The sequence below is a fragment of the Hakea prostrata genome, chromosome 9 (assembly GCF_041222555.1).
Source record: "Hakea prostrata isolate BN-2017 chromosome 9, UWA_Hpros_2, whole genome shotgun sequence".
Taxonomy (NCBI): Eukaryota; Viridiplantae; Streptophyta; class Magnoliopsida; order Proteales; family Proteaceae; genus Hakea; species Hakea prostrata.
The window spans coordinates 57,778,592-57,804,858 of NC_142608.1; the positions used below are offsets into that span (position 1 = coordinate 57,778,592).

General features: G+C 34.3%; 2 protein-coding genes across 3 annotated transcripts; both read left to right on the forward strand.

Annotated features, from left to right (window-relative positions):
• Positions 1 to 12,854: 12,854 nt before the first annotated feature.
• Positions 12,855 to 18,026, forward strand: LOC149005710 (co-chaperone protein p23-1-like). The gene is made up of 6 exons (XM_089169171.1): positions 12,855 to 13,078; positions 15,978 to 16,158; positions 16,230 to 16,383; positions 16,468 to 16,505; positions 17,296 to 17,350; positions 17,595 to 18,026. Exons 1-6 carry the CDS (start codon positions 13,074 to 13,076, stop codon positions 17,678 to 17,680), a joined length of 519 nt encoding a protein of 172 aa, XP_089025297.1. The 5' UTR covers positions 12,855 to 13,073; the 3' UTR covers positions 17,681 to 18,026.
• Positions 18,027 to 20,491: 2,465 nt separating this feature from the next.
• On the forward strand, positions 20,492 to 23,637 carry LOC149005711 (uncharacterized). 2 transcript variants are annotated; one of them, XM_089169418.1, is made up of 4 exons: positions 20,492 to 20,911; positions 21,863 to 21,973; positions 22,057 to 22,146; positions 22,256 to 22,871. In XM_089169418.1, the coding sequence occupies exons 1-4, from the start codon at positions 20,666 to 20,668 to the stop codon at positions 22,331 to 22,333; spliced, it is 525 nt and encodes a 174-aa protein (XP_089025544.1). In that variant the 5' UTR covers positions 20,492 to 20,665; the 3' UTR covers positions 22,334 to 22,871. The 2 variants fall into 2 exon arrangements, with proteins under 2 accessions (XP_089025544.1, XP_089025545.1); XM_089169419.1 differs by having other exon boundaries at positions 20,495 to 20,911; positions 22,057 to 22,137; positions 22,256 to 23,637.
• The last annotated feature ends 2,630 nt before the right edge of the window (positions 23,638 to 26,267 follow it).

Sequence of the window (26,267 nt, forward strand, 5' to 3'; positions counted from 1 at the left end):
CTCAACAAGTCTTGATCCTTTGCCGTGGGTTGAGTCAAGTCCATGGGTTAATTTTTTTTTGTACGTGTGTCAATCTTTGATTTGTTATATGAAAAGTTAAGTGAGGGTATTTATTTAGACTCTCCTTGATGCTATATGTAATAGTCCCCATCCCCTAATATAAAGCTGCGATTCCAACCAAAAGTTAAGTGTTACCTTTGCTATTAAATATTTTTTTAATCCCCAAAATACTCTTAAATACCCAAAGCATATCATTCCCAGGAATGGCCATGAGAGAGTTTATTTTTCATTTTGCAAGGGAGTTTGAAAACCTTAGTTAGGTTGATTGACTTCTTGGGATCAGAAATCCACTTGAAAACATGAATCAACTTGGTGACCCATAGGCTCAGGATTATCAGACTAAGGTCATTCCTTGGACAGATGCTACAATCTACTTAAAATGGACCTTCATGGTTTGAGGACCAATGGGTCATTCAAAAGCATAGGGTTGTGGGTTATGATTCATAGATTCAACATAGTGTGGCTGAAATATTTTCACTCATGTCCAGGGGATGAAGCCATGCATGTGCCAAAAAAGTCCCTTGTACCTATAGATAATTATACCTTCGTAATGAAGTCAATGTTTGTCCCATGGAATATTATCTCCTTCAAGAAATAAACTAAGACAGGAGTAAAAAAACACTTAGACACCATGAATAAAATCCTAAGTATTTGTGAAATGGATAAAATTACAAATAGTCTTCTTCAAACTTATCATTGCTATGAGAAGGGGTTTAAATAGAGGAGGAATGAACATTGGGAGAAGGCATGAGTGGTAATGGAAAAAGAGAAGGAGAGATAGAGAGACCTAAGAGAGAGAATTTTCATTTTCTTGGAAAAAGCAACAAGATAGGTGAAGGGGAGAGGCCAGATCCTCGACCCACATGAAGCGGCTCTAGTGTGTAGCAAAGATTGTTGTTCTTGCAACCACATTGAAGGAGGCTATGGATGTTATATGTATTAGCCCATCGATTGCAAGGAGAGCCCCCACGAAAGCGCTATTATTCCCTTGATAGGATTGTCACTAATGCATCTTCTACTTTCAAGTTTCAATAGCCATGGGTAGAAAAACAAGAGAAACAAAGGACTTGAGGTTACCGCTAGTGGAGGTGATGGAGGAGTTCTAAACTCATTTTTCTCGAGGTTTCTTGGATGATGTCTTCAATTCTTTAAGAGAAACAGGGTAATGTCACAATGGTTGAGGGTACTTTTTTAGGAAAAAAAATAAAAGAAAAAAGATGACTCAACAGAAAATCTATACTATGTGAGATTCTAAGTTGTCTATGTAACTGTGACTAGGAGTGCAAGTTTGGCTTTGGTGGCCTGACCCACCCTAAGCCCACCTTGAGCCCTTAGGCTAAAGATTTTGGCCTTAAGAGGCAGGTTAGGGTCAAAATATTCTCACCCTGAACTAGAGCCAAGGGCGGGCTTGGGATTACTCTCTGGCCTGTCCAGCCCATCCCTGATTTTTGCCCTGATTTTGACCCTGATTTTGGCTTTGATTCTGGCCCTGATCTTGACCTGTGGTTTGGCCCTGATTATGGCTATGATTTTGACCCTGATATTAGCCATGTTTCTGGCCTTGATTCTAGCCCTGATTTCGGCCCTGATCTTGGCTTTGATTCTGACCCTAATTTTGGCCCTGATTTGAGTTTGGACTCTCCACCTATACGGAGAGGAATTAATTATAATCCACACAAGTGTCAAAATTTAAAAACATGATCATGTTTTGTAGAAAATTAATGAAAATAAATTATATTTTCATTACCAATGTAATAAGCATCCATCTGATTTTGGCTCTAATCTTGACCCTAAATTTGGCTCTAGTCTTAATGTTAATTTGATACTGATTATGTATTAGATTTTTATCCTAATTTTCATATTAACATTAATAGAACTATAAATCTCTCTGATACCATATTTAAAAATGAGACATCGAGTACTGATGGAAGTCTTTTGAAGAATTGACCCTTAACATCGACCATCATTATCTATTGTGTATTCTCACTGCACGAGATGGCTTACTCGGATGTGAGCTTTCTTTTTCAAACCTATCTCAATGTACTTATTCCCATCTTTTGTATCCAAAATGGCAAACTCAATGCACGAGGCTTCTTCCATCGTGGGGTTTGGACAAATGTCATAAAGTATGTAATATTTGCCACTGCTTTACAGAAAGAGTGTTTTCTTACTTGATCTCACAACTTCAAGGTCACAATGAAGAAACCTAAACTTTATGTCAAAACCCACCATCTTCCATATTCTTTATCTTGTAAAATATTATTTGACTCTTCTGAACTTATGAATTCATCTTGTTTGATCTTTTCTGGCATACAAACGCACAATGATTATTCCAGTGAAATAGATCAAAGATAAAAGCTAAGAACTTAATGTTATTATATCATTTAGAGATTACTTTATTGTTTTTTTATTCTCTTATAGATTGTCGTCAGTTTTTTTCTTTTTCCTAGTATATGGGGCTTTCATTAGTAACCTAACAATTCAATTTTCTTAGCTTTTAATGTTATCAAGCCTTTAAGTTATTTCATTTGAAAACAAACCCTTATGCTTTCCAGATATTTTTACTATGGGCGATTAGTGGTAAAAAATATGGAGGATTAAGCTTTACTTCTCAGATAGTTGGTCAGATTCTTGCAATCTCAGGTTTGTAGGCTACCTTACATATTCTCCAAGATATTGAAATTTATTGTTCATTAGTTTTTTTTATTTCTTCTTTCAATATACTTGTGCAGAGTCATTATAGATTCAGAAAACAAACTAACTAATTACTTGTGGCATAAATAGGATTTAGACTTTTACTATTTCAATTTTTTGTATTTCCACCTTTTGAGAAATGGCTTGAACCAGTAATGGTTACTTGTGTTTCTGCGTATGTTTTTATATTTATCAAAGATATAAATTTTTTTAACACAAATGAGAGATAAATTTTTTTAACAAAAATGACATTTTAGCAGAAAAAAAAATGAACTTAATATTGCTAAGTTAAAATTTTTATATACAATCATATGCTGCTAAAGTGCTAATACTAGCATTTGAAAAATATGAAATTTTCTTGAATTTTTAAAAGAAATTTTTATATTTGAATCACTTTAAATATTAAAAAAAATTCAAGTTAAGTCACTTATTTGGATAAAATTGCTCTGATACCACATGTAAAAATATTTGCTCTGATACCACATGTAAAAATATTTATATTCAATATTACATAAATCGATTAAAATCTCATTTTCACAATAACAGTAAAAGATGATGATAAACATATCTTGTTTAGGATCCATTGGAGACGAAGCGCAGCGGAATCTTTTTCTATTTAGTTTCCCACTTGGAACAAACATAAATCTTAAGTTGATTCTCCATGCACTCCATTTTAGGCTCTAATAGAATATGATGTTGCTCATATTTTATAATTATGGTGCATTCCATATTGGGTTTTTTATGATTAAGACAAAATCCACCCTAGAAGGGTTTATAAATTTCTATGCTCGTCATTTTTTTTTCTTCCCATATTTGATAGTGGGTGGTATCATTATAACTTTGTTTTTCATATGTGGTGGATGAAAAATTCAGAAAAATAAAGAATGCCTAATTATTTAATTTCTAATAAGTCTAATATTTGATTTGTAATCATGGTTTCAATTTTAGATTATTTAAGTTGATATGAAAATTTTTATGGATTATCTCCACTTTATTCCTTTTTTATATTTGTTTCATCAAATATTTATTAACTTTACTGATTAAATTCTTTGAATCTGCAGAGAAGTTCTCACATATTTTTTCTAAAGACTCAATATTTGGGAGGTTTGTCACAGTACTTAAATTTGGCTAGTTCTTTCCCCTTATTCATTTTTTTTTTCATTTATGTTGTGGATTTTGTCATGCTTAATGTTTTAGCCTATATTCTATAGGTATCTGTATTTCTTATAGTGCTTTGTCATATCAATCTTCTCAGCATGTGTATTTGTTGTTTGTTTCTGGCTTCCAATAAGTTATTTGGACTAATTTCAAGTATAGAATGTGCTTAATACTTGTACAAAGCCATTATAGATTCAAGAAACAAACTGACTAATTACTTGTGGCATGAATAGGATTTGGATTTCTACTATTTCAATTTTTCGTATTTTCACCTTTTGAGAAGTGGCTTGGACCAGTAATGGTTACTCGTGTTTCCGTGGTATGCTTTTTTGCTCATCAAAGATAGACTGCATTCATTTTCAATCTCTGTACATGTGCCTAATTGTCATGTTTCAATTCTTGAGCTCTTATCAATTCCATTAACACTGAGTTACCCATTTATTGCTGGGCTATCTGGATTCACTCTCGATTTGGTATTGAATGTTGTATGCATATTCAAGAATGCTCTATCTGTAAGTATTTCTCAAGTTCTCAACTGCTACTGTTTGTTTTCTCATATATCAGCTCTCTCTCTCTCTTATAAGGATGTTGTATGCATATTCAAGAATCATTGTTCACAAAATCTAGCTATGACCCAAAAAAATATATTTTCCTCATAGAATTTTCATCGTTGAAGCTTTAGTGTGATCACTTCTTCTTAATCTTTAACTTCAAGTTCTTTTTCTCTGTTTGGTGTTTTCTTCAATTTAATTTCGTAGTATAAATTTGAGGACAATGTTGAATAGCCCAACAGTCCTGACTTCGAGCTAAACCAATAAAAGGTTCTATTAAGTCCTCTTCAACTTTTAAGTACCATTTGGTGATAATCTTGTCAAAGGGAGAAGGTTATCTGTACATTTTCTTTTATTCCTGAATTCATGTTTTATGCCTTCCAATGTCTTAGGTTTATTCTTCTAATCTTGAGCCTATTGTCATGGAATAACTCCATTTTTTTTAGCACAAACGATCAATCACAAATAAAAAAATCTAATATTCCCCTCTGTCAGATTATAACAGTCAAAATATTCTTCTAAAGAATCTAACCAATGAAGGAATACATATACGGTTTTGTCTGTTCCCTCTAAATACTACTATTGTTATCTGACACATCCCTTCACACACATAGGTCAATGTGTAGTATAGGCACAGGATAGAGTTTTGTCTTGAATGATTGTGGCATAGCACTTGTTCACTAAAAATTTAATCCTAAGCAGGTGTCCACCATCACTGGATTATTCATTTTGCAAAATGTTGCAGTTGTAAGTTTCATTTTTTCCTTAGTCTGATGTTAGCTTTGTCTTAACTTTTTTTTCCTTTTGGGTATTCAAGCTCTTTTGATTTTGACTTCATATTTTGCTGATGAATCTTATATGATGTTGCTATAGCAGTCCCAACATCAAAGAGCTGCAGCAAATGACATTTCTATGACTTTAACGTCTCTCTTCAAAGCATTGGGTCTAGTGGGGGCAGGTATCATGTAAGTATTCATTTGAAACACAAACATCAACCATGATAAAAACTGATTTAGATTCATATGGATAATAGGGAATGCAATCACATATTACTCATGTTTCTGCGGTATGCTTTTATGCTTATCAATGATATAATTTTTTTTTAACACAAATGACATTTTAGGAGAAAAAAATAAACTTAACATTGTTAAGTTAAAATTTTTATATACAAACACATGTTCTGAAGTGCTAATACTAGCATTTGAAATATATAAAACTCTTCTTGAATTTTTAAAAGAAGTTTTTTACATTTGAATTACTTTAAATAATAAAAAAATTCAAGTTAAGTCACTTATTTGGATAAAATTGCTCTGATACCACATGTAAAAATATTTATATTCAATACATTGAATTTTACTTTATTGTTTTTTTTATTATCTTATAGATTGTCATTAGTTTTTTTTTCTTTCCCCTAATATATGGGGCTTTCATTAGTACCTAACAATTCAATTTTCCTACTTTTGTTTTTAATGCTATTAAACTTTTAAGTTATTTCATTTGAAAACCAACCCTTATACTTTCTAGATATTTTCACAATGGGTGGAGAAGGGGGGTTCGGGGGCGGGCCCCGTGCCCCCCCCCCCTTTTTTTTTTTTTTTCAAAAAAAATAAATTCCTTTTCTTTTCCCCCCCCCCCCTTTTTTTTCTCTTTCTCCTTTTTTTTATCCCCCCCCCTTCTCCCGTTACCAGAAGGCGGTTGGTGAAAAGAAGTATGGAGGATTAAGCTTTACTTCTCAAATAGTTGGTCATGTTCTTGCAATCTCAGGTTTGTAGGCTACCTTACATATTCTCCAATGTATGAAAATTTATATTTATTTTTGCAATATACTTGTGCAGAGTCATTATAGATTCAGAAACAAACTAATTAATTATTTGTAGCATTAATAGGATTTGGACTTCTGCTATTTCAATTTTTCGTATTTCCACCTCTTGAGAAGTGGCTTGGACCAATAATGGTTACTCGTAATTTCTGCGGTATGCTTTTATGCTTTTCTGTTTATCAAAGATATAATTTTTTTTAACACAAATGAAAGATAATTATTTTTAACACAAATGACATTTTAGCAGAAAAAAATGAACTTAATTGCTAGGTTAAAATTTTTATATATAGGCACATGCTGCTGAAGTGCTAATACTAGCATTTGAAAAATATGAAACTCTTCTTGAATTTTAAAAGAAGTTTTTATATTTGAATAACTTTAAATAGTAAAAAAATCAAGTTAAGTCATTTATTTGGATAAAATTGCTCTGATGCCACATGTAAAACTATTTATATTCAATATTGCATAAATCGATTAAAATATTATTTTTACAATAATAGTAAAAAATGTTGATGAACATATATTGTTTAGGATCCATTAGAGATGAAGGCAATGATCCCCCGACAAAGTTAGGATTCCCGAAATTTCTTTCTCTTTTAGTTTTTCACTTGGAACAAACCCCCTGAAGGGTTTATAAGTTGATTCTATGTACACCAAAAAAATTTTCCCCTTTTTTTTTGGGGGGGGTTATTTTTTTTTTTTTTTCACATGTGGTGGATGAAAAATTCAAAAGATAAAGAATGCCTAATTATTTAGTTTTTAATAAGTCTAATATTTGATTTGTAATCATGGTTTCAATTTTAGACCATTCAAGTTAACATGAAAATTTTTATGGAGTATCTCTACTTTATTCATTTTTTATATTTGTTTCATCAAATATTTATTAACTTTACTAATTAAGTTCTTTGAATTTATCACGGTACATTAGCCTACAGAGAAGTTTCCACATATTTTTTCTAAAGACTCAATATTTGGGAGGTTTGTCACAGTACTTAAATTTTGCTAGTTCTTTCCCCTTATTCATTTTTTTTTCATTTATCTTGTGGATTTTGTCATGCTTTAACCTATATTATATAGGTATCCGTATTTCTTATTGTGCATTGCCATATCAATCATCTCAGCATGTGTATTTGTTGTTTGTTTCTGGCTTTCAATAAATTACTTGAACTAATTTCACGTATAACATGTGTTTAATACTTGTACAGAGTCATTATAGATTCATGAAACAAAATGACTAATTACTTGTGGCATGAATAAGATTTGGACTTCTACTATTTCAATTTTTCGTATTTGGACCAGTAATGGTTATTCGTGTTTTTGCGGTATAGTTTTATGCTTATCAATGATATAAATTTTATTAACACAAATGAGAGAAAAGAAATTATATAATTTTTTTTTAACACAAATGACCTTTTAGCAGGAAAAAATGAATTTAACATTGTTAAGTTAAAATTTTTATATATAGGCACATGCTTCTGAAGTGCTAATACTAGTATTTGAAAAATATAAAATTTTTCTTGAATTTTTAAAAGAAGTTTTTAGATTTTAATCACTTTAAATAGTAAAAAAATTCAAGTTAAGTAACTTATTTGGATAAAATTATTCTGATACCACATGTAAAAATATTTATATTCAATATTGCATAGATCGATTAAAATCTCATTTTAAAATAACAGTAAAAGATGATGATGAACATATCTTGTTTAGGATCCATTAAAGACGAAACGCAAAGGAATCTTGTTGGATTTAAAAAAAATAATTATAATATAATATACTATTTAGATAAGTTTCAAATCATTAAAATTCTATCTCCATAGTTTTGTTTTAGGACTCATGTTTATTCTTACTCTATAAGACTCTTCTGGATGTATAGATTCCAATCAAAGGGTTTTGGCAATTCGGCATATATATTAGGTAATTTAGATTACCATATGTGTTTAGTCCCATATCGGATGGAGCTAATGATTATATGATTTATATATACATATATAGCTCCCAAGTGGGGTGTATGCCGGGAGAGAGCTAAGTGTGGATCACGCGTATGCACCGAGTTGGACTGAGTTGAGTGTGGTTGCGGTAGTGGTCCGTAGACCCTAGTCTAACCAGGCCATGGGGCACTATAATATTATTTATAGTGCCTATGATGGGACTTGGGACTTGGGGTCGTGGATCTAGAAAACCCGTTTTGGGTTTTGTAGTAGGGAGATGACTGATCATGCAGTTGGGTCTCTAACATTTGACGAAATTACAAGCGAACTCCCTTAGAGTTTTAGACTCTATGACTGGTGCCCATATGTTGGTGGGACATTTGATTATGGTTGCAATTACAATTATAGACATATTAATGGGCCCTAAGCAAGCTTAGTTATGCCAAATCGTATGATCAACTCCTTGCTTTGGTATGCACAACACAATTTGATAAAAACAAGCAACCATAGATTATAATAAATAGGAGATGGACTGTAACAGATGTAGAATATGGTTTTATTTAGAAATAAGAATGCAATTTATTTGTTTATTTATTATTATTATTAGTTTTTGCATTATTAAAGCAATATAAAATATTATTTTTATTTTTTTGCTAAAAGGTCATTTCTATTAAAGGCGAAAAAAAGATTACAATCATATAATGACGTTTATTACTAATTACAAGGATAATTATATCATTTAAATCTTAATTTTTGATTGTGGTTGCTTGAAGATCATATAATCTTAGATTAAAATGCTACTTCTGTAATCTGTTGTTATGCACACTCTGTGGAACTCATGTTGCGAGAAAGGCTTGAGTGCTAAAATCAATCAAAATAGCAATTTCAGTAACTACAACTATCAAATGTTTTCAGCGACAGTAGACAAGCCTATTAGGGACATTGAAGTAAGAAACTGAGCTCTAAATTTGGCTAAATCCCCTGCAATGAAGTTTTGAGGTTCGTTTGCTCCACCATATTCACTACATCCAGTTGTTGGGATTGTGCATCCCTAGATGTTGGAGAGAGCTTGATCAAAGAAACTAATGTTTATTAGCAAACCCTTTGTTAATGGGATATCATTAAGGAGAGAGTAACACATCTTGAACTATGATTTAAAAAAAAAATACATTGTTGTTATGAGAGTTCAAAAAAAAAAAAAAAAAAAACAAATAAAATTCCATCTGGTTAATTGTTGATCTGATATGAACACATCTTCATCATGACTTTTGCTTCTGAATAAGCATAACGATCCACTTCGAATGGACGTTTTTTCTGGTTTAAAGATAAGATGATCCTCCCAAACAATCTGGTCGTGGGTTATATGGCCCACATGTTCACCATCATTTGACAAAGAAACTTCGCATGATTGTTTAGTTTGGACGTCCAATGATACTATCTACGTCCAATGATACTATCTGGTAGATCGTTGATCCGATATAAACACAAATCTTCATCGTCACTTTTGCTTCTAATTCCATCCATCATCTTCTTCCACCAATACAATGGATTTTTTACTCTGAGAACCAAAGTAAATATAATAAGCTTCAACAAGGAAAACACACACGTACCTGACTCTAAGCAATGTAATACATTATTCAACAAAATATGGACCCAAATAAAATTTATAGGAAGAGGCAGAGGTTATGAAGAAAACAACATTAGAGAACATTGATGCTGAACCGAGCAATAATTAAGAAAGAAGAAGAAGAAGGAAAACAAAATAAGAATTAGGAAGGTATCTTACTTGAAAGAATCCTCCATTAGAACTTGAAGGAAGCTCCGACTGTAAACCGGCATTATATAGAAAAACCAGCTGAAGTGTTCTATGAAAAGGTTGTCAAGTATAGTGGCGTGAATGGTTGCGCAATTAGCGGTATTAATGAGATGCATCATATTTAGCTAATTTAAGAAAAAGCATTTATGACACTCAAAATTTTAGGAAATCGTGATATATACATATCTTAGTTTCGAAGGAAAAGTACACGTTAGCATTTCTCTATCCGGAGGTGTATGTTAGCAAAATCCATAGAGATCTTAACAAGCCACATTCTTGGTTATTAGTCTCAACAAGTTCATCCTTCGGCATGGGTTGGGTTGAGTCCATGGGTTAATGCGTGTCAATATCTGATTTGTTATACCAGAAGTTGGTACATGTTGCACCCAATTCTAAACTCTTGAGTTAACCATAGTTCTTCCCACTAATTTGGTTCACGAACATTGTTTGTAGAATAGGAAAGTGAAAGCGGGTAAGCGCAGGGGTCAGGAAGCTACCTCCGATTGTTAAGTGAAAGCGGGCTAGCTTTAACAAACAATGTGGGAGTGAATGAGCATTACCAACAACGGTGGCAAGTAATGAAATTACTAGTGTACCCTCACTTCAAAACAGTGTTAAGTGATTGTTAGCTCATATAGTGTACAAAGACTATTTATCCTTCTTTTAAGTTCACTTGTTAATGCAAAAAGTCCATTTTGTAAAAATGAGATATTAATAAATTACTAGTTTGCTCTCATTAATGGATCATGGACTAACTATTAGCTTTAGTATTGACTTCAAATTGGGGTAAATCGTGAGAAATAAGTTTTCTACCAAGGGTAGAAAAGTAATATAAAGTTTAAACTACTACTGTCTACCACTTAGGGTTATTTTGGGCATTTTAAAGAATGGAGACATATCATGTAACTGTAAAGAGGGAAATAATATAAGCAGTTAAAAGTACAAGAATCGATAATAAAAAAATTAAAAACTATAAAGAATAAGACTAAATTTTTTTGATACATTCACTTGGAACAATTAATTTACAACAAATACAATAATGAATCAATGATCACAATTGCTTCCTTAAGAATGTTAAACCAAAAATGATTTGAAAAAGCTGTTTACACAAAGCATAATAGTCTAGTAGAGGCATACATCGATCCGATAGATACATGCAGGAGAGGAGACTGGAGATATTCTCAGAAACCACTCAAAAAACTAATTAAAGAAACTCAAATGGCGACCGAAATAGCTATAGCCTAGGTTTAAAGTATCCCACGATACCATGTGATACTAGCCGAGACGTTTCCATATTTGACCCAACCAATACGATTCATCTCGATATGTCTCTCCATTGAATTACACTAAAATATATTAACTAGAGCGATACAATACTTGATACAGGACGATACATCTCTTAAAATCACATGACCGATACGATACTCGATACCGATACTTTAAACCTTGGCTATAGCTATCAAATATCAAATATAGCCAGCGACAGCAACAATGGACGAGCTCCTCAAAGACACTGAAGTAGGAAAGCCAAGCCCTAATTCCAGAAATCCCATTGTAATGAAATTCTGTGCTTCAGGATGTTCCATGCACGCTAAATGTTGTATGCCCAAATGTGGGCATAGGTCCAAGAGGGTAGTTTTGCTGGTAAGATCCACTTCAAAGCAGTGAGACTGGATAACCCTTAGAAAAGTTTCTCCTCTGGTTCTCTCATATCTCTCTGCCTTGTGATAGCATGCAAGGCTGATTTGGTGAACTGCATTGGAGCTCCAGTCATGGGCACCATTGATTTGCATTTCTCATGCATCACCCACTCTACTCCCTGCCCTCACCAAATGAACCTGGTTTTTGTAATGTTCATTAGCAAAACATCCCCATCAATTCACAAAAGAAATACAAAGCCAAAAAAAAAAAAAAGAGAGAGAAAAGAATATAATACCGTCTGGTAAATCATTGATCCGATAAAAACTTTGCCTTTTCTTCCATCTTCTTCTATGAAAATTGATTGTATTCGCATAATAAATGTTGAATGAAAGAGCGATTCACAAATAAAATTTACAGAAGAAGGCATAGATTGAGGAAGAAAACAATATTAAAGAAAAAGAAAACTAAAATAAGGATACAGAAGAGATTGAAGCTTGAACAATCTCCATTACAACTTCATGGAAACTTTGACCTTAAAACTCACTCCATATTTTCTGTGCAAAGGCATAACATATAGTGAGACATGCATTTGTGTAATTAATCGTTTTAATGGGATGAGTTGTATTCTACTCTATTTGAAGGTAAATATATTTATGACGCAAAAAATTTAATTGCTTTAATTACTATGAGAAGGCCGTAAAGTATGCTGACGTACGCAGTTGTGTAATTAATTGTTTTAATGACATGCGTTGTACTAAGATAATTTAAGAAAAATGTATTTATGAAACTAAAATTTAATAGCTTTAATTTCTACGAAATGGCCGTAAAATAATGTGCTGTATTGTACTTAGCTAAAATCCAGAGATTTGAAATCTCTGGATTTTAGCTAGTGGGAGATTTATACTCGTTTGGTTGTGTGAATCCTAGATTCAAGAAATTTAGAGATTTATTTTTTTACACTAAAAATGTGAATCTGTAGATTTATGGCTGATTTCAGATCGGATAAAATTGACTTCCATCTACATTCGGTTACCGACTTCGAGTTTAAAACCTCACCCAATTGCCAAAGCCCACGGCCCACGACCCACGGCCCATCTTATCATATTTTTCATTTAAATGACGAAATTACCCTATCACTAGTTAGTAATGGATGAACTGAAATGAGATTTGAAAAAACGGCTCGGTCTTTCTCGAACCTTCGAGCTCTTTCACCAATATGCTCTTCTCCTAATGAGATAAATGATCTCTCTCTCTCTCTGTTAATGAAACTGTGGAAGCCAACAACAATTGCTGCTTCGCGCTTACGCGCAGGTGATGAATAACACATTTGCCTGAGCAACAGACCCATTTCTTTCACTCTACAACTCGTTCAGTTTCATCACTGTTGATCATCCAAGTTATCAAAGATGAGGTGAGTTCTGAATTCCTTGGATGATTTTTCTTTCCTTCGTCTTATTTTGTTTTTTCTTTCACTTTTCATTGCCGAAAATGGGTCCTTGCCAGAAAGTGAATCCTATTAATTGTTGTAAGGTTGGCTTTGCTGTTGCTCTTCTGCTATTCTTTTCAATTCTCTGTTGTTGGATAATGGGTTTATGAGATATGCTAGCGTATGAAATCTATGAACTAGCTGCTGGAAAATAATTTTGTGGTGGGTTATATTTTATCTTTTGGAGATTCTAGAGTTGTTCGTGGGAATGTATGTACTTATTGTTCGTATGGATTTCTTTGAATGTCTCTGTTTGATCTTTTGGAAACCCAGCTTTGACTATTTCTATGAGTAAGAACTCATACTTTTTGCTTGATATCTGATTATTATATATTTTTTCGGTTGATTTTTGGTTTGAGTTTATGCCCCAATTGTGCCAATTTAACTTCTTATTCTAGAATATTAAGCGTTAGGTGAGAAATATCAAGTACTTCATGTATTCTGTTCGGTATTGTTGATGAAAAACCCATAGAAAACCCTGCACAATCTATTTATAGCAGATTTTGTGTATCAATTTTCTAATAGGCGATTGCATTCCTCAGTCTTCATAGAGGAGATTGGATGTTTCTTTTGTTGATAGGTTGGAAGGTAGAGAATCATGTGTCAAATTAGAGTCATACTCCATCGTTGGTTTGTTCAAGTCCTTCATGCTTTATACTTGAGCAGCTGCCTGAAGCTGCCTGCATCTGGCTTAAGTTTTAGGGTGGACCTAACTAATCCCTACTGGAGCCAAGTGCTTTTGTTTAACTCTTAAGCAATCTCTCCATGTTAAGAATCACTTTCTTGTTTGTAGTGGGGTTGGTTCTTGAGATTGAATAATGATGCCGGAGGAATGATGATGCGCACAAAAAGTAATGAATCCCTGGTGACTCAAGCATTTAATCTTGTAGAAACTAATATGAGAAACTTAACTATTATCCGTATCAGTTTGTGTCACATTATCAATTTATAGGCCGTTTTTCTGTTTCATCTGAGATATACATTTGGTGATAAATTTAAAATTTTCCATGTAATGGATCATCTTGAATTGGTGCTGCATACTGTTTATAGATTAATGTCACTTCTGGGATTGGATAGCTTTCAAAAGGAAGAGGTTGATTGGGATTCTAACTTCGAAAGAAGTTCAAATCTTTTTTATGAATAAATGCTGGATCGAACAAGTAATTTTTAAATATTCAACCACGAGAATTAGGTAAACAAGCAACAGACAGAGAGAATTATATGGTGGTTGGGAGGAACTTCACTATGACAATGCTTTGCAAGTACTTGGCTTCCACTACTTAACTTCTTTCCTAGGTAGCTGCCATGAAATCCTTATAAGTTGTCGGTCCTGGTCCATTGGAAAACCAAGTGTGTTTCTTAAGGCCAAAACAATTGTACAATGTGCTTAATGACATTTCCTGTGTGTTCTAAACCTCTAACATGAGAAACTACTTTAGGATTTTTTTTTTTTTTGGGGGGGGGGGGGGCGACAAATTTCTGATAGGTGTTAAAACCCAAGAAATGAAAGTACACTAACTGTTATTCTGATTAGTCAAACTACACTTATATAGCCAAATATGTTCTAAAGAAAATCTAGATTCAAGCCAAAGCACATTGTGGACAACTGCCTGGGGTTCACAAGCTTCCCTTGATCTCCAATGGTTTAGAATATAACCACTGGGTTTTCAATGGCTAGAAATTCTTCCTCATAGATAGGTATCTGGATGTCTGTTTTGGGTTGGTAGACATCTAATAGGCTGAATGACCTCTGACTCATCTAAGATACTAGATTAGTGTCCAAATGATTAGGTGGATATTCTTTAAAAGCACTGCTGGTCTCGATTTATTCGAATACCCAATTTCAAGCTCAACGTCGATTGAGTGGCTGCATGACTGTGTGGATGCTTGAATGTCTCTTTATGCGGTGACAGCTGACAAAAGACTAATACATATATTTGATGACTTCGACTCTTGCCTTGTTGTTGCTTGCTGACATCCAAAAGAGCCCGCACCTTCTGTCCGTTGCTACCGTTCAACTGGAACAGAATATCCTCTGCCCCAGGGGCTTAGACATATAACCTAAGGTTAAAAAAAACGATCACTATCTCGAAAGGTACAATGGCAAGATGGATAGACTAAGATGGGGGAAGGTTGGGAACTCAACCATCAACAAAAATACTCAAGAGAAGTGCTGGGAACTAGAATAGCATTTGAGCCATGCATGTTGAACAAGCTCTTTGTTGGTCACATATGAGACTTTCTGAAATGGATGACCGAAAGCAGCGAAAGTGTTGTCTGGGCCATTGTTCCCTGATTTCTAGCCACGTAAGTTTAGGGATAAAACTAGTCAGGTCTTTTAAGGGTACATTATGAAATTACTTGTGATTCGTAAGTGTAAATCTTATATCTAATGGAACTGCCTTCTTCATCAGTACCTCCAAGACTTGGTTTCTTCGCTTCATTCATTAAGATATTTTTCAACTTATATGAGACTACTGTTTCACTCCTCCATGCACGCATATACACCATATACTCACTTTGATGTCAATATTGGTAGATGATTGATCTTCACATTCAAACGGATGTTGGTAATCCCAAACTTATAATCACCAAAACAGGGGATTTACTGCAAGTTCTCTTTTTCTTTACTTGGTTTTCTTTTTTCTTTTTTACTTTTTCCTTCTTTTTTTTTTTTTTTTCCTTTTTTTCTTTTTTGGGGGGGTGACAGATGGAACATACAAATACCGTATCTTAAATGAGAAGAAAACCAAAATCCTGTATGTTGTCCATAAGAGAAATACAAAGCAGAAAAACTCATGAAATATTTTTCTTCATGTTTTAGCCGACATCCAACTGTGAAGTGGGCACAAAGGTCTGACAAGATCTACCTCACAGTTGAGTTGCCTGATGCCAAAGATGTGAAACTTAAGCTTGAGCCAGAAGGGAGGTTCATTTTCTCAGCCACAAAAGATGGTATACCCTATGAAGTTGATATCGAGTTACATGACAAGATCAATGTTGAGGTATGCAACCAGTTAAGTTAGTTTGCGATATATGAATGGACATTGAGTAATGTGCACTACTTTCACTGCAGGAAAGTAAGGTTAGTATTGGTTCGAGGCATATAGTCTATGTTATTAAGAAAGCTGAGAAAAAGTGGTGGGGTAAGCTGGTCAAGCAAGAAGCAAAACCTCCTGTGTTCCTCAAAGTCGATTGGGATAAGTGGGTTGATGAAGATGAGGAAAACGGTGGGTGGAGTGGTTTGTTCTGATCTATCCTGTTCCTGTAAGTTATGTTTCTCTTCTCACATTAATTCGTTTATGTTTCAACAGAGAAAGCTGGAATGGACTTTGATGATATGGACTTCTCGGTGAGTCATGAACTTTAATCATTTATCATCCTTTTTTTTTCCCCCTCCTCTCTCTCTCTTAGGAGCTTTCTCATCTTATGACTTTCTGGGGTATCTGCCATTGTGATGGGGGCTATTATGCCCCTTTTAGATGATTTGCTAGCATGTTATATCTGTCAATGGTTTTCCTTGATGGTACTGGTGTCTTGTATATCCATCATACTATCTGTGGTAACTCTTCCATTATTTGGCCTACAATGCTTCAGTAATTAGGCATTAAAGCCACTCCAGGACTTTGGATGAATAAAACTGAATGACTCAATGAACTTATTGTTTCTTAATCTTACGAGTCATTTCTGCCAAGTAGTCACTGTGAGACATGTTAGTTTGCTTTTGATCTGGAAAAAAAAATGTCAAGCTGATACAGCATCAAATGATGCATGCTGGGTTCCTTGCTATTAAGTGAACCGAGTCCTGTAATTTGATGTGTGTGTTTTTACCAGCTGCTTGTTCTTTCTTGTAGAATGATCACGATGTCTGTTTTTTACTAGCTGGTTATTTTGCTGGCTGATGTGGAAGTGGCTTATCAATATCTTTTTCTAGTTCTGTTCATCTTCTACAGCTAATCAGTCTCACCTGATATGTTTCTGGTTATTAAGAATATTTTTAATAGTGAGGGATGGATAGATTTTATTTCAGTCGTAAAACTTAACTTGCCTCACTAATTGACCCAAATTCAAGGGATAGATAGATTCTGTTGTTGCGTAAACTTTTGGGTTTTAATATGCTGACTGAGATGGATATTGTGCAGAACCTAAACATGGGTGGGGATGATTATGATATGGATGAACCACAGGATGAGGAAGGTTAGAATTTGTTTACACCTCTTCACCACAGGCCCTTAAGATTTTGTTTTTCCTTCTCCAGTTATGCCTCTTCTTCTGTCCCCAACATGCATCCTACAGTAAAAACTGGAGGATTTATACACTTCTCTTCCCATTTCTGTTCTGATATTCTACTCTCAGATTTCTGCAACAGAGCTTTACAGATATTATGGTGCATTCAATGTTATCAATGTCACTTTTGTAATGTGTAATTGTTTCTTTGCAGAAGAAACAGAAACGAAAGAAGAGGTCGAAACCAAGAAGGAAGAAGGGGAACCTTCTGCAGCGCATGCTGAGGAGACTAAGGCTTGATTGCATTCCCCAGAGATAATCTTAGGCAGAACATTACTGACAAGGATGATACACGATCTTGTGCCATGCCTTGTAGTATGTTGAACTGGAATTTGGTGTGTGGTCGATATTAATGTATGGAGGGTATCTTTTCTTTAGGAAATCTGTTGTTGCATGCTGTTTTGAACTTTGCTGGTTCAACTATTTGAGAGTTTAAAGTCTTAATTGGACTCATTTTTATTAATTGCAAGTTTGCAACTATGTAGATTGTTGTGTTGCCAAATGAAAACAAGTTTTGTCCTTAAAAAGCGAACAGCTCTGATTTGGGGAGACTAATAAATGACTTGGGCATGCATTTGAGGTTGCCTATGCAGCTTACTTTAAGTGGTGAAGAACAGTATTGTGGAAGCAAAAATGACAGGCTTTGGTTTAAAAATGAAAGGTGTTGGTAACTGAAAAAACATCACAATCTTCATTGTGTATGTGAGAAAGACAAAAGGTTAGCATCAACCCTCCTAAGTATATTTTGCGAGTTGCCGAAAAAAGCTGAGACTTGCCGGAAAACTGGAGCAGCTTGGGCTACTAATCATGAAGAGCTTGCAGAAGTACAGATTTCCATGTTCTTGAGACCAATCTGCAAGTAAATTGTGGTCCTCCATTTTTGGGTCCAGAGAAAATTTTAGATAAGGAGCAGAAACTGATTTAATGTAGACCCAAATGACAGAACCATGGAACACCAAAGGCAAAACGGTTACAGTTGTTGTACCAAAAAAAAAAAGGATTAGGATAAGCCAAGCATTAGAGCCCAGGAGTCATAGTAGTTGAACAGACAAGAGTCATGAAGAGGGGTCAGCAAAGAGGAATAAAAGAGGAAAAGTGGTCCATGGCTCAATAATGATATTGGAGCGTGGCAGAGGCAATCTCTTTTTTGGGGGAAATTTCATGAAGGTGTCCCCCATTAATAGTTCCAACTTCAAATGAATTATGTTAAATATACTAGTCAAAATTTTATTTGAAGCTTCACAAAGATATGATAGTGACATATAGATAGATAAATTAGATTGGTAAAGAATACTAAACCGGCTCGACTAGGTTCGAGGAATAATTTTCCTACACAATCTTACCTTAACAATTTTTTTCGAAGATATCGATTTGGGCATTACAATTCAGTGAAACGAATTAGTGAAGAAGTATAGTTCACGAGTAAAGATGACAAGAAAAAAACCCTTTTGGAAATGAAAGGTTTAAAGGGATTCTTATCTGGGCAGGGCAGAATCTAGGACCTTTATTTGCTGTTCAAACCTGCCGACTACCCAAAGAACAAAGCAACAAGGTGGGCCCTGACCCGGCCCATGAAACATGATTGAGGGGTACATAGGAAACCTGGCAATATTGGCTAAAGGTTAAGAGTGTTGGCACTTGGCCGTTGAGGGAAAGAACCAAGAAGAAGAAGAACAAGAACAAGTCCTCGTTGATGGCATCAACTTTATAACCTCATAGGCCAAAGATACGTAGGCCACCAACCTAGCCTGCCGTTGTGACAACATCTCTGTGGGCCAGTATCTCTCTTTGGAAAGTTGATATGTGGGACCTGATGACCCACCTAAAATGGGTTCACTGTGAACCACCTGGTTTCTGATTCAACCACAGTTTTGATACCAATGTCAGGCCGTATTTCTCTGAGTTTTAAAGGACAATGGGTAGAAAAGTCATTATGTTCTGTATGAAATATCAATACTTGTCGCCTCCATCCCTCGATGTTAAATCCTAGCTTTGTCCGTATGTTTCACGTCAAAATGGGTTTTAATATGAACCCTCTAAATTTGGTTATTTGGTTGAACCAAAAAGTGAACCCGGTTCAAATGGTTGGCCTTGAAAACGATGAAGCTTGTAATAGGTTCCAAATGGCCCCCACAAAAGGAAGAAAAGCAAAAAGGTTGACGCCCATCATCTCTTTCTAAATGGGTAAGATTGTAGAATATTTAAAAGTTCCACTTGACCAGGTTAGAAAAATGGGGATTTGGGAGAAAAAAAAGATTAAAGAGTTGATTCTTCCTTTCAAAACCAAGTTGGAAAGGCAGTCATATCTGTCAAAGTTTGCTAAGCTGCCACTCTGTCTTGGCCCCTACGCTTCTCATTTCCATCTGGCTCTCCCTATCTGTATGATGTTGGTAAGCCCTTACTGTCTACTCCAAACCAAGACTTCTCACCTAAGCACCCTTCCCCCAAAAAAAATTACAAGATTTTCTGATTCAGGGTTCTCCCTGTAGTTTACTAAAGAGAAAATTTAGCCCAACAAAATTGATTTTTTTTTTCCTTTTTTTAAATGGATGGTTGGGTTTTATCTTTAATAATGTTGGAACTGTGAAGGGTTGTTGTAGTTTGTTGAAATTGTCAGTGTACCTGCTTAAGAAATAACTATCTTACCAGAATCAGGAACCATATATTTACAGGCTTGACTAAGTTTTTCATAAAATAAAAGTTGAAATGGATAAATATAACTTTATGGTTCTAATAAAACCTAGCTATGATGAGATGGATTTGAAGTTGATTAACAAATTTATACTTTAATTTGGATTCTAATGGAGAGTTGTTAATAAGTGGGTGTGTGTGTGGGTACTGGGTAGTGGCATAGCTATGATTTGAGGAGATGAAAGAAAGAAATTCATGTATTTTCTCAAAGTGAAAGAGAAAAGAGCTGTCCAACTTTATGAAAGATAAAGTGTTTGGGTGGGTATCTTTGTAATTTCAGTGATGCTTTTTGTAAATTTGCTCACAAAGAAAGCTAGTTGGTATGGGACCTTTAGGAGCCAACCTTTGTTTATAAGCACCTGCAATAGGAGAAAGACAACAATCATTCTAAAGCTGAAAAAAAGAAAAGCAGTAAGAGAGAAGAGAGGAGAAGAGAACTGAAGAAGAAGAAAAGAGAAGAGAAGACTAGAGAGAGAGAGAGAGAGAGTTCTGAAGGGGAAGGAGTGTTTCTCTAGAGATAGAGAAGAAGAGAAGATGCAAACCCAGAGGCAAATCACATGGGAGCAACAACCAGGGCAGATCCAAAGGACAAAGAACTCAGGTATCATCGGCAGTGAAAGCCCACCAAGGGAAGATGAAGATCTGTCAAGATCTGCTCTCACAACTTTCAAAGCCAAAGAAGAGGAGATAGAGAGGAAGAAGATGGAAATCAGGGAGAGAGTTCAGGCACAAATTGGTCGTGTTGAAGAAGAAACCAAAAGATTAGCAGAGATCCGTGGAGTAAGTTCAAAATTCAACCTTTTTAAGTTTCTTTTAACATCATCTTACTAGGTTAAACATAAAAATCGAGCAGAATTTGTTTTCCTTCCAACTAATTTCATGTTCCAACTCAATTTCAAGAATTAATTTGACTTGTTCTTCTCAAAGACCAAACACAGCTTTGAAAATTTTCTTCTGTTGATCTTTTCTTCTTTTAAGAAAACAGTTATGAGATGTTGAACATGGTAACCCTGAGAGCTAAAACACAAACTTCCATATTTACTTTTCCTTTTTATCTTCTGAGTTTTTCTGATGTGAACTCAGCTTCAAGTGGGTTTAACCTTAGAGGTGTTGCAGAAACTCTTTACAATTTTCTTTACTTCCTATAATTGATTCAAATAAATGGAAATCATTTAATGGGTTTCTACCAAACGGGGCACTACAAAAGCTGTGGACCCAAATTTCGGTTTGAACCAATCAAAATGCTCTAACAAAGTAGATTGTTGTAATTAAGTGAAGCAACAACATCATTTCATATCTCAGTCACTGTAAGCAACACTATTAGGTACCATACAACCCAAAAAGACAACAGAAAAAGAGAGAGAGAGAGAAAATGAAAATAATATTTGAAAAAGAAAGAGTATAACATTCTCTTGAATAAAAAATTAAAATCATACATTGGATGCTCTTTTCTTCAATTTTCCTTCTTTATCTCATCCCACTTTTTTTTTTTTAAAAAAAAAACCTTAATTAGGAAAAATAAAATTAAGAACTCAAGTATTACATAACAGTAAGAGTAGTTTCAGTTGTTGAATGTATTATATGGTTGTTGAATTCATATAAAAAGGGTTTGTGTTCTTCCCATTAGAATGTTTTCTTCTTTTCTTTCTTCTTTATCTCACCCTATTAGAATCTTTATCAATCATTTTATATAATGAGATTTTTGTTCAAAACAAAATAAAATTTTGATAGGAACTTGAAGCATTGGCGGATCCAATGAGAAAGGAGGTTTCTTCAATACGTAAAAAGATTGATACAGTGAACAAAGAATTGAAACCCTTGGGACAAAGCTGCCAAAAGAAGGTGAATTTCATTATCATTATCTTCAGAAGTTTGATAATATAAATTAAACAGATGATTTATGCTTATAATGCATTTCATTACAGGAGAAGGAATATAAAGACGCTCTTGAAGCTTTCAATGAAAAGAACAAGGAGAAAGCTCAACTAATTACTAAACTTATGGAGGTGAATACGGTATTTTTCTTTGGTATAAAAATAATTTGTCTTCTCAGTTCAATAATTTTTACTGCAATTTGTTTCTAAAACCATTTTATCCTTTGTATGATCTTTGTGGTGAATATAGCTTGTGAGTGAAAGTGAGAGACTAAGGATGAAGAAGCTGGAGGAGCTGAGCAAGAACATTGATTCCCTTCGCCTTTAAAGTCACAATGTTTATACTAAATTAGGTCTCCAGTGTGCTATATTTTAGATGACCTTGATTACTCTCTTTTATTATTTTCGTTGATTTGGTGTATTGTAATGTTTATGTTTTTGTGTTTCATTTGCTTTTCATGAGGGGTTCTTGATCTGATTTATGAAAGAACTAAACACCCCCCTTAAACAGGTTTCTAACTAAGAACACCTTAACTTTTGATATTTCTGTTTCTGATTATTCTTGTAATTAATAGTAAGATAAGCTTCCCTGGTTGCATGTTTAAGATGATTAATGTCATTTTCAGTTTATGCTTATAACTGAAAACCTAAAAGCAAAATATTACATCATTCACTTATCAAATGGTTTAAGTGTTTGATAAGTTTCATTACTTTATAATATAATGAAAGTTCAGTGCTCCATAACCTACCATATGTGTTGAAACATGAATGGGTTAATGCATGTCGATCTTGACCCGAAATGAATAAACTAAGTGAATAAAAAGTTCAACTATGTGGAACTTTATTGATAGGAAAAACATCTTTTGCTGTGCACGGCTGCCGTGCACTGATATGCCAAACAAGTGGTTGAAAAAACTTAAAAATTATAAAATTTTAATCACAGCCTTCTGTTTGGCATATAAATGCATTGTTGTGCACAACTGAGGATTTTTTTTCTCTACTGCTAAATGTCAAAATTTGACTTTTGAATTTGAAATCTACTGTCAAGTCTCTATATTTGCTAGGTGTCACATTCATACACACAAGCGTACGAGATACACAACCGGAGGAAGTAGACAAACTTGAAACCTTCTACAATGGCCAGATTGATATCAAATGTGTATATATTATAGATTTATAGCCTAGTTGGAAATATTTTCACATTTTCTAATTGATATTAACAATTTCTTATGAGAGCTTAAGTTTGATCAACAGGCGTTAAACACATTTGATAGGGGACTAATGATGCTTAATCTCCTTATCAATCTTTGCACTTAAGTTTAAAGAAAGTCAGAAAATTTGAGGAAGAACAGAGATGAAACCTAAATTATATGTCATATCATCAATTTGAATCAGTTCTTAGTTAAACATAGAATCAGAGGTGTGCATGTAAAACAATCATACCCTTATTAAAATTGGTGGACTTAGAATGAGATTACACGGTATGCAAAAAGACAATCATACCCTTATTAAAATTCAAAGTAAGCTTTCTTGGAAATGAAGACTATGAACACTACAATTATGAAACCAATTTTCATGGCATAGATAAGAACATATTCTTCGAATGTATGGAGAAAAGGTTACAGACGTCTTAATTCACCAATTCTGTAGTAGAAAGGTGGAATTGGGTCGGACCATTTAAAATCTTAATCATAACTCTATAAGACTAAGCCAAGGTAGGCTAAGTTAGACGCTTGACCTAGACATTTGCTTCGATGGTCACCTTAATTTAACCAAAATCTAATGCTAACCACTTGTATAATTCCATATTGTTGCCTTATTTTACTAAAATATCTTACGAGGTGTTATGATCGAATCAACCCAAATCAAACACTCAACTTAACTTGGCTTCTAGAATTTTTTGGACTTAGAATGGACCAAGGTTGCCTTTAGGGCTTTTAAATGTTGAAAATGAGATTTGTAGAAGTTCAAATATTCAAAATTCTACCAAAAAAAGAAATGTTCAACTGTTTTCCAGTGTTAAATTTTTTAGGTTTATATAAGTTCATTATTCACTTTATCATTACCAAAATTTAAAGGAGGGGGGGAATTTACTATTCACTTTACTCAAGAAATTGGTGGCCGTGAATGAAATTACAAGACTTACAAAAGGACTATCATAATTCAAAGCAAGCTTACTTGGAAATGAAGACTCTAGACACTATAATTATGAAACCAACTTCCATGGCGTAGAGAAGACTCTGAAAGATGTATGTTCCTCCATATTTGAATGTATAAAAAAAATGTTACAAATGTCTTAATTCACCAAACATGAATGTTGCATTGGCGAGATTAGACACTTAAGTTAGATCTTGGCCTTGATCTCGGCCTTGATCTCGGCCTTAAGCAGAATCTAATACTAACCACAAAACAATGAAACATTAATGTATAATTCCATACTATTGTTTTACATTATCAAAAATATTTACAATGTGGTAGGGTCAAACCAACCCTAATCAAACACTCAACTTTAATGGTTCCGGACCTTATCAAAATTTTGAACCCAAAACTTATTCAGACTTAGAATAAACTAAAATATGCTCAAGTCATCAATTCAAAACTTGCCCCAAAATTATCTATTGTATCACATCACATAATTTATTTTGAATGCTGGTCCTTGCACTGAGTGCCATAGAAGTCACAACAGGGACCAAATAGGAGTTAGACAAGGCATCCATAGGGGTCCAAGAAGGGGTCCATCAGCCATACTTATGACTACAACTACCATTTCCAGTTAATATGTGAAACTTAATAGTAATAGACCCAGCAACTGTGTATATAAATATTGTCAAGAGTTGGTTCTATAAAATATTTCTGCATTGATGGAACTCAAGTAAAAGATGAACTCCCCTTCCTGTGTATTTATTTGAATTAAATGCCACCTGATTTTCTAGCTCTCACACATTTGAAGGTTGACAGCAACTGCTTATGTTCTTTCTGAATTCTTATCCTCTAAATCAATAAATTTTAATACTATTCTTCATGTTCTTGAAATTAATGATCATTAAGGACATACACTTTCTTTACCCAGAAAAAAAAAAGTACACAGGTTTGATGTAAGTTCATCTGGTTGTTCTGTCCATTTAAATACCTGGGGGCTGGTAAGTTCTTGATTCTCTTTATTTATGAACTTCATGAAAACTCTTTATTTTTTTGGGTTAAATCAAGAAATTCTAGGGTAAAGTACATGTACTAAGAACTATATTTTGAATGCATGAAATCAATAGAAAAAGTTCACCCAAATAAATAATCAATGTAAAATATGTATTCTTGGTGTTATGTGTATGTATGATTTCCAATTTAAAGAGGTTAAAGAGGATGGTTTAGTTGGATTTGAGCTTCAGAGGTAAGATCCAAGCCCTTAATATAATTTTTCATTTGATACGAGCTAAAATGATTTGATAATAATCTTAAAAGTAATTCAACCTCAACCAAAAACCGATAGAATATTATCATCTGAATCCGACTAAATCAGTCCGAAAATCGATAGAATATTATCCGAATTTGTCCAAATATAATATGATATTACCACGGTTCGATCCGAATCCGATCAGTTTATAACCGTAGCTTCACCTATCTAAGTATGTTGTTGAACCGGTGAGGGAACCATAAAGAATCTCCAATAATGAAGGGAACAATCCTCGTGGCATTTATTATTCAAACGATTGAAGACATGAAACTATGAAAACGTGAAGGCTGGCTGAAGAAGAAGCCAAGGTCATGAGCCCAGGGCGCAAAATAGCAAGAAGTAGATATTTATGGCGAAGGGTAATTTGGTGATTTAGACAGAAGCGCAATTAATAAGAAGAGGTTGTTATCTTGTTCTATCGTTGGGGTTTGGGAGAGTAATTAAATGCCGTATCGTATCGTATCAGGGGGACCATTACGGTCTGGTTTCTTAATTACGCTCGTCGTCCGCCTCCTTGGGCTTCCTTTTCGCATTTAAATGCCATCAATTCTCTAATTATAGTTTTACTGGCTAATGACAATGAAATTTCAATAAATATGAATGAACCATTAATAGGTTAAATTGCAAAAGAGGAGATCTTCTCCACCCAAACATCATGTATTCTCATCCTTCCACACTCACATAAGACATAGATTGCAATGGGTTGACCATATAATTACACCAAGGTCTGCCTTGTTGATAGAAAAGCTAGGGTGCAACCAAGGTCCGACATGTCGGCCCGTGTCGGACCCTGGCGACACGGCAACTCGGGCGA

Coding starts and splice junctions, on each gene's coding strand:
- LOC149005710 (XM_089169171.1), top strand. Junction 16,384..16,467: donor TGATGAAGATGAGGAAAACG/GTGGGTGGAGTG, acceptor ATGTTTCAACAG/AGAAAGCTGGAATGGACTTT. Junction 17,351..17,594: donor TGAACCACAGGATGAGGAAG/GTTAGAATTTGT, acceptor GTTTCTTTGCAG/AAGAAACAGAAACGAAAGAA.
- LOC149005711 (XM_089169418.1), top strand. CDS start 20,666: ATGCAAACCCAGAGGCAAATCACATGGGAGCAACAACCAGGGCAGATC. Junction 20,912..21,862: donor GATTAGCAGAGATCCGTGGA/GTAAGTTCAAAA, acceptor AAATTTTGATAG/GAACTTGAAGCATTGGCGGA. Junction 22,147..22,255: donor AACTTATGGAGGTGAATACG/GTATTTTTCTTT, acceptor TGGTGAATATAG/CTTGTGAGTGAAAGTGAGAG.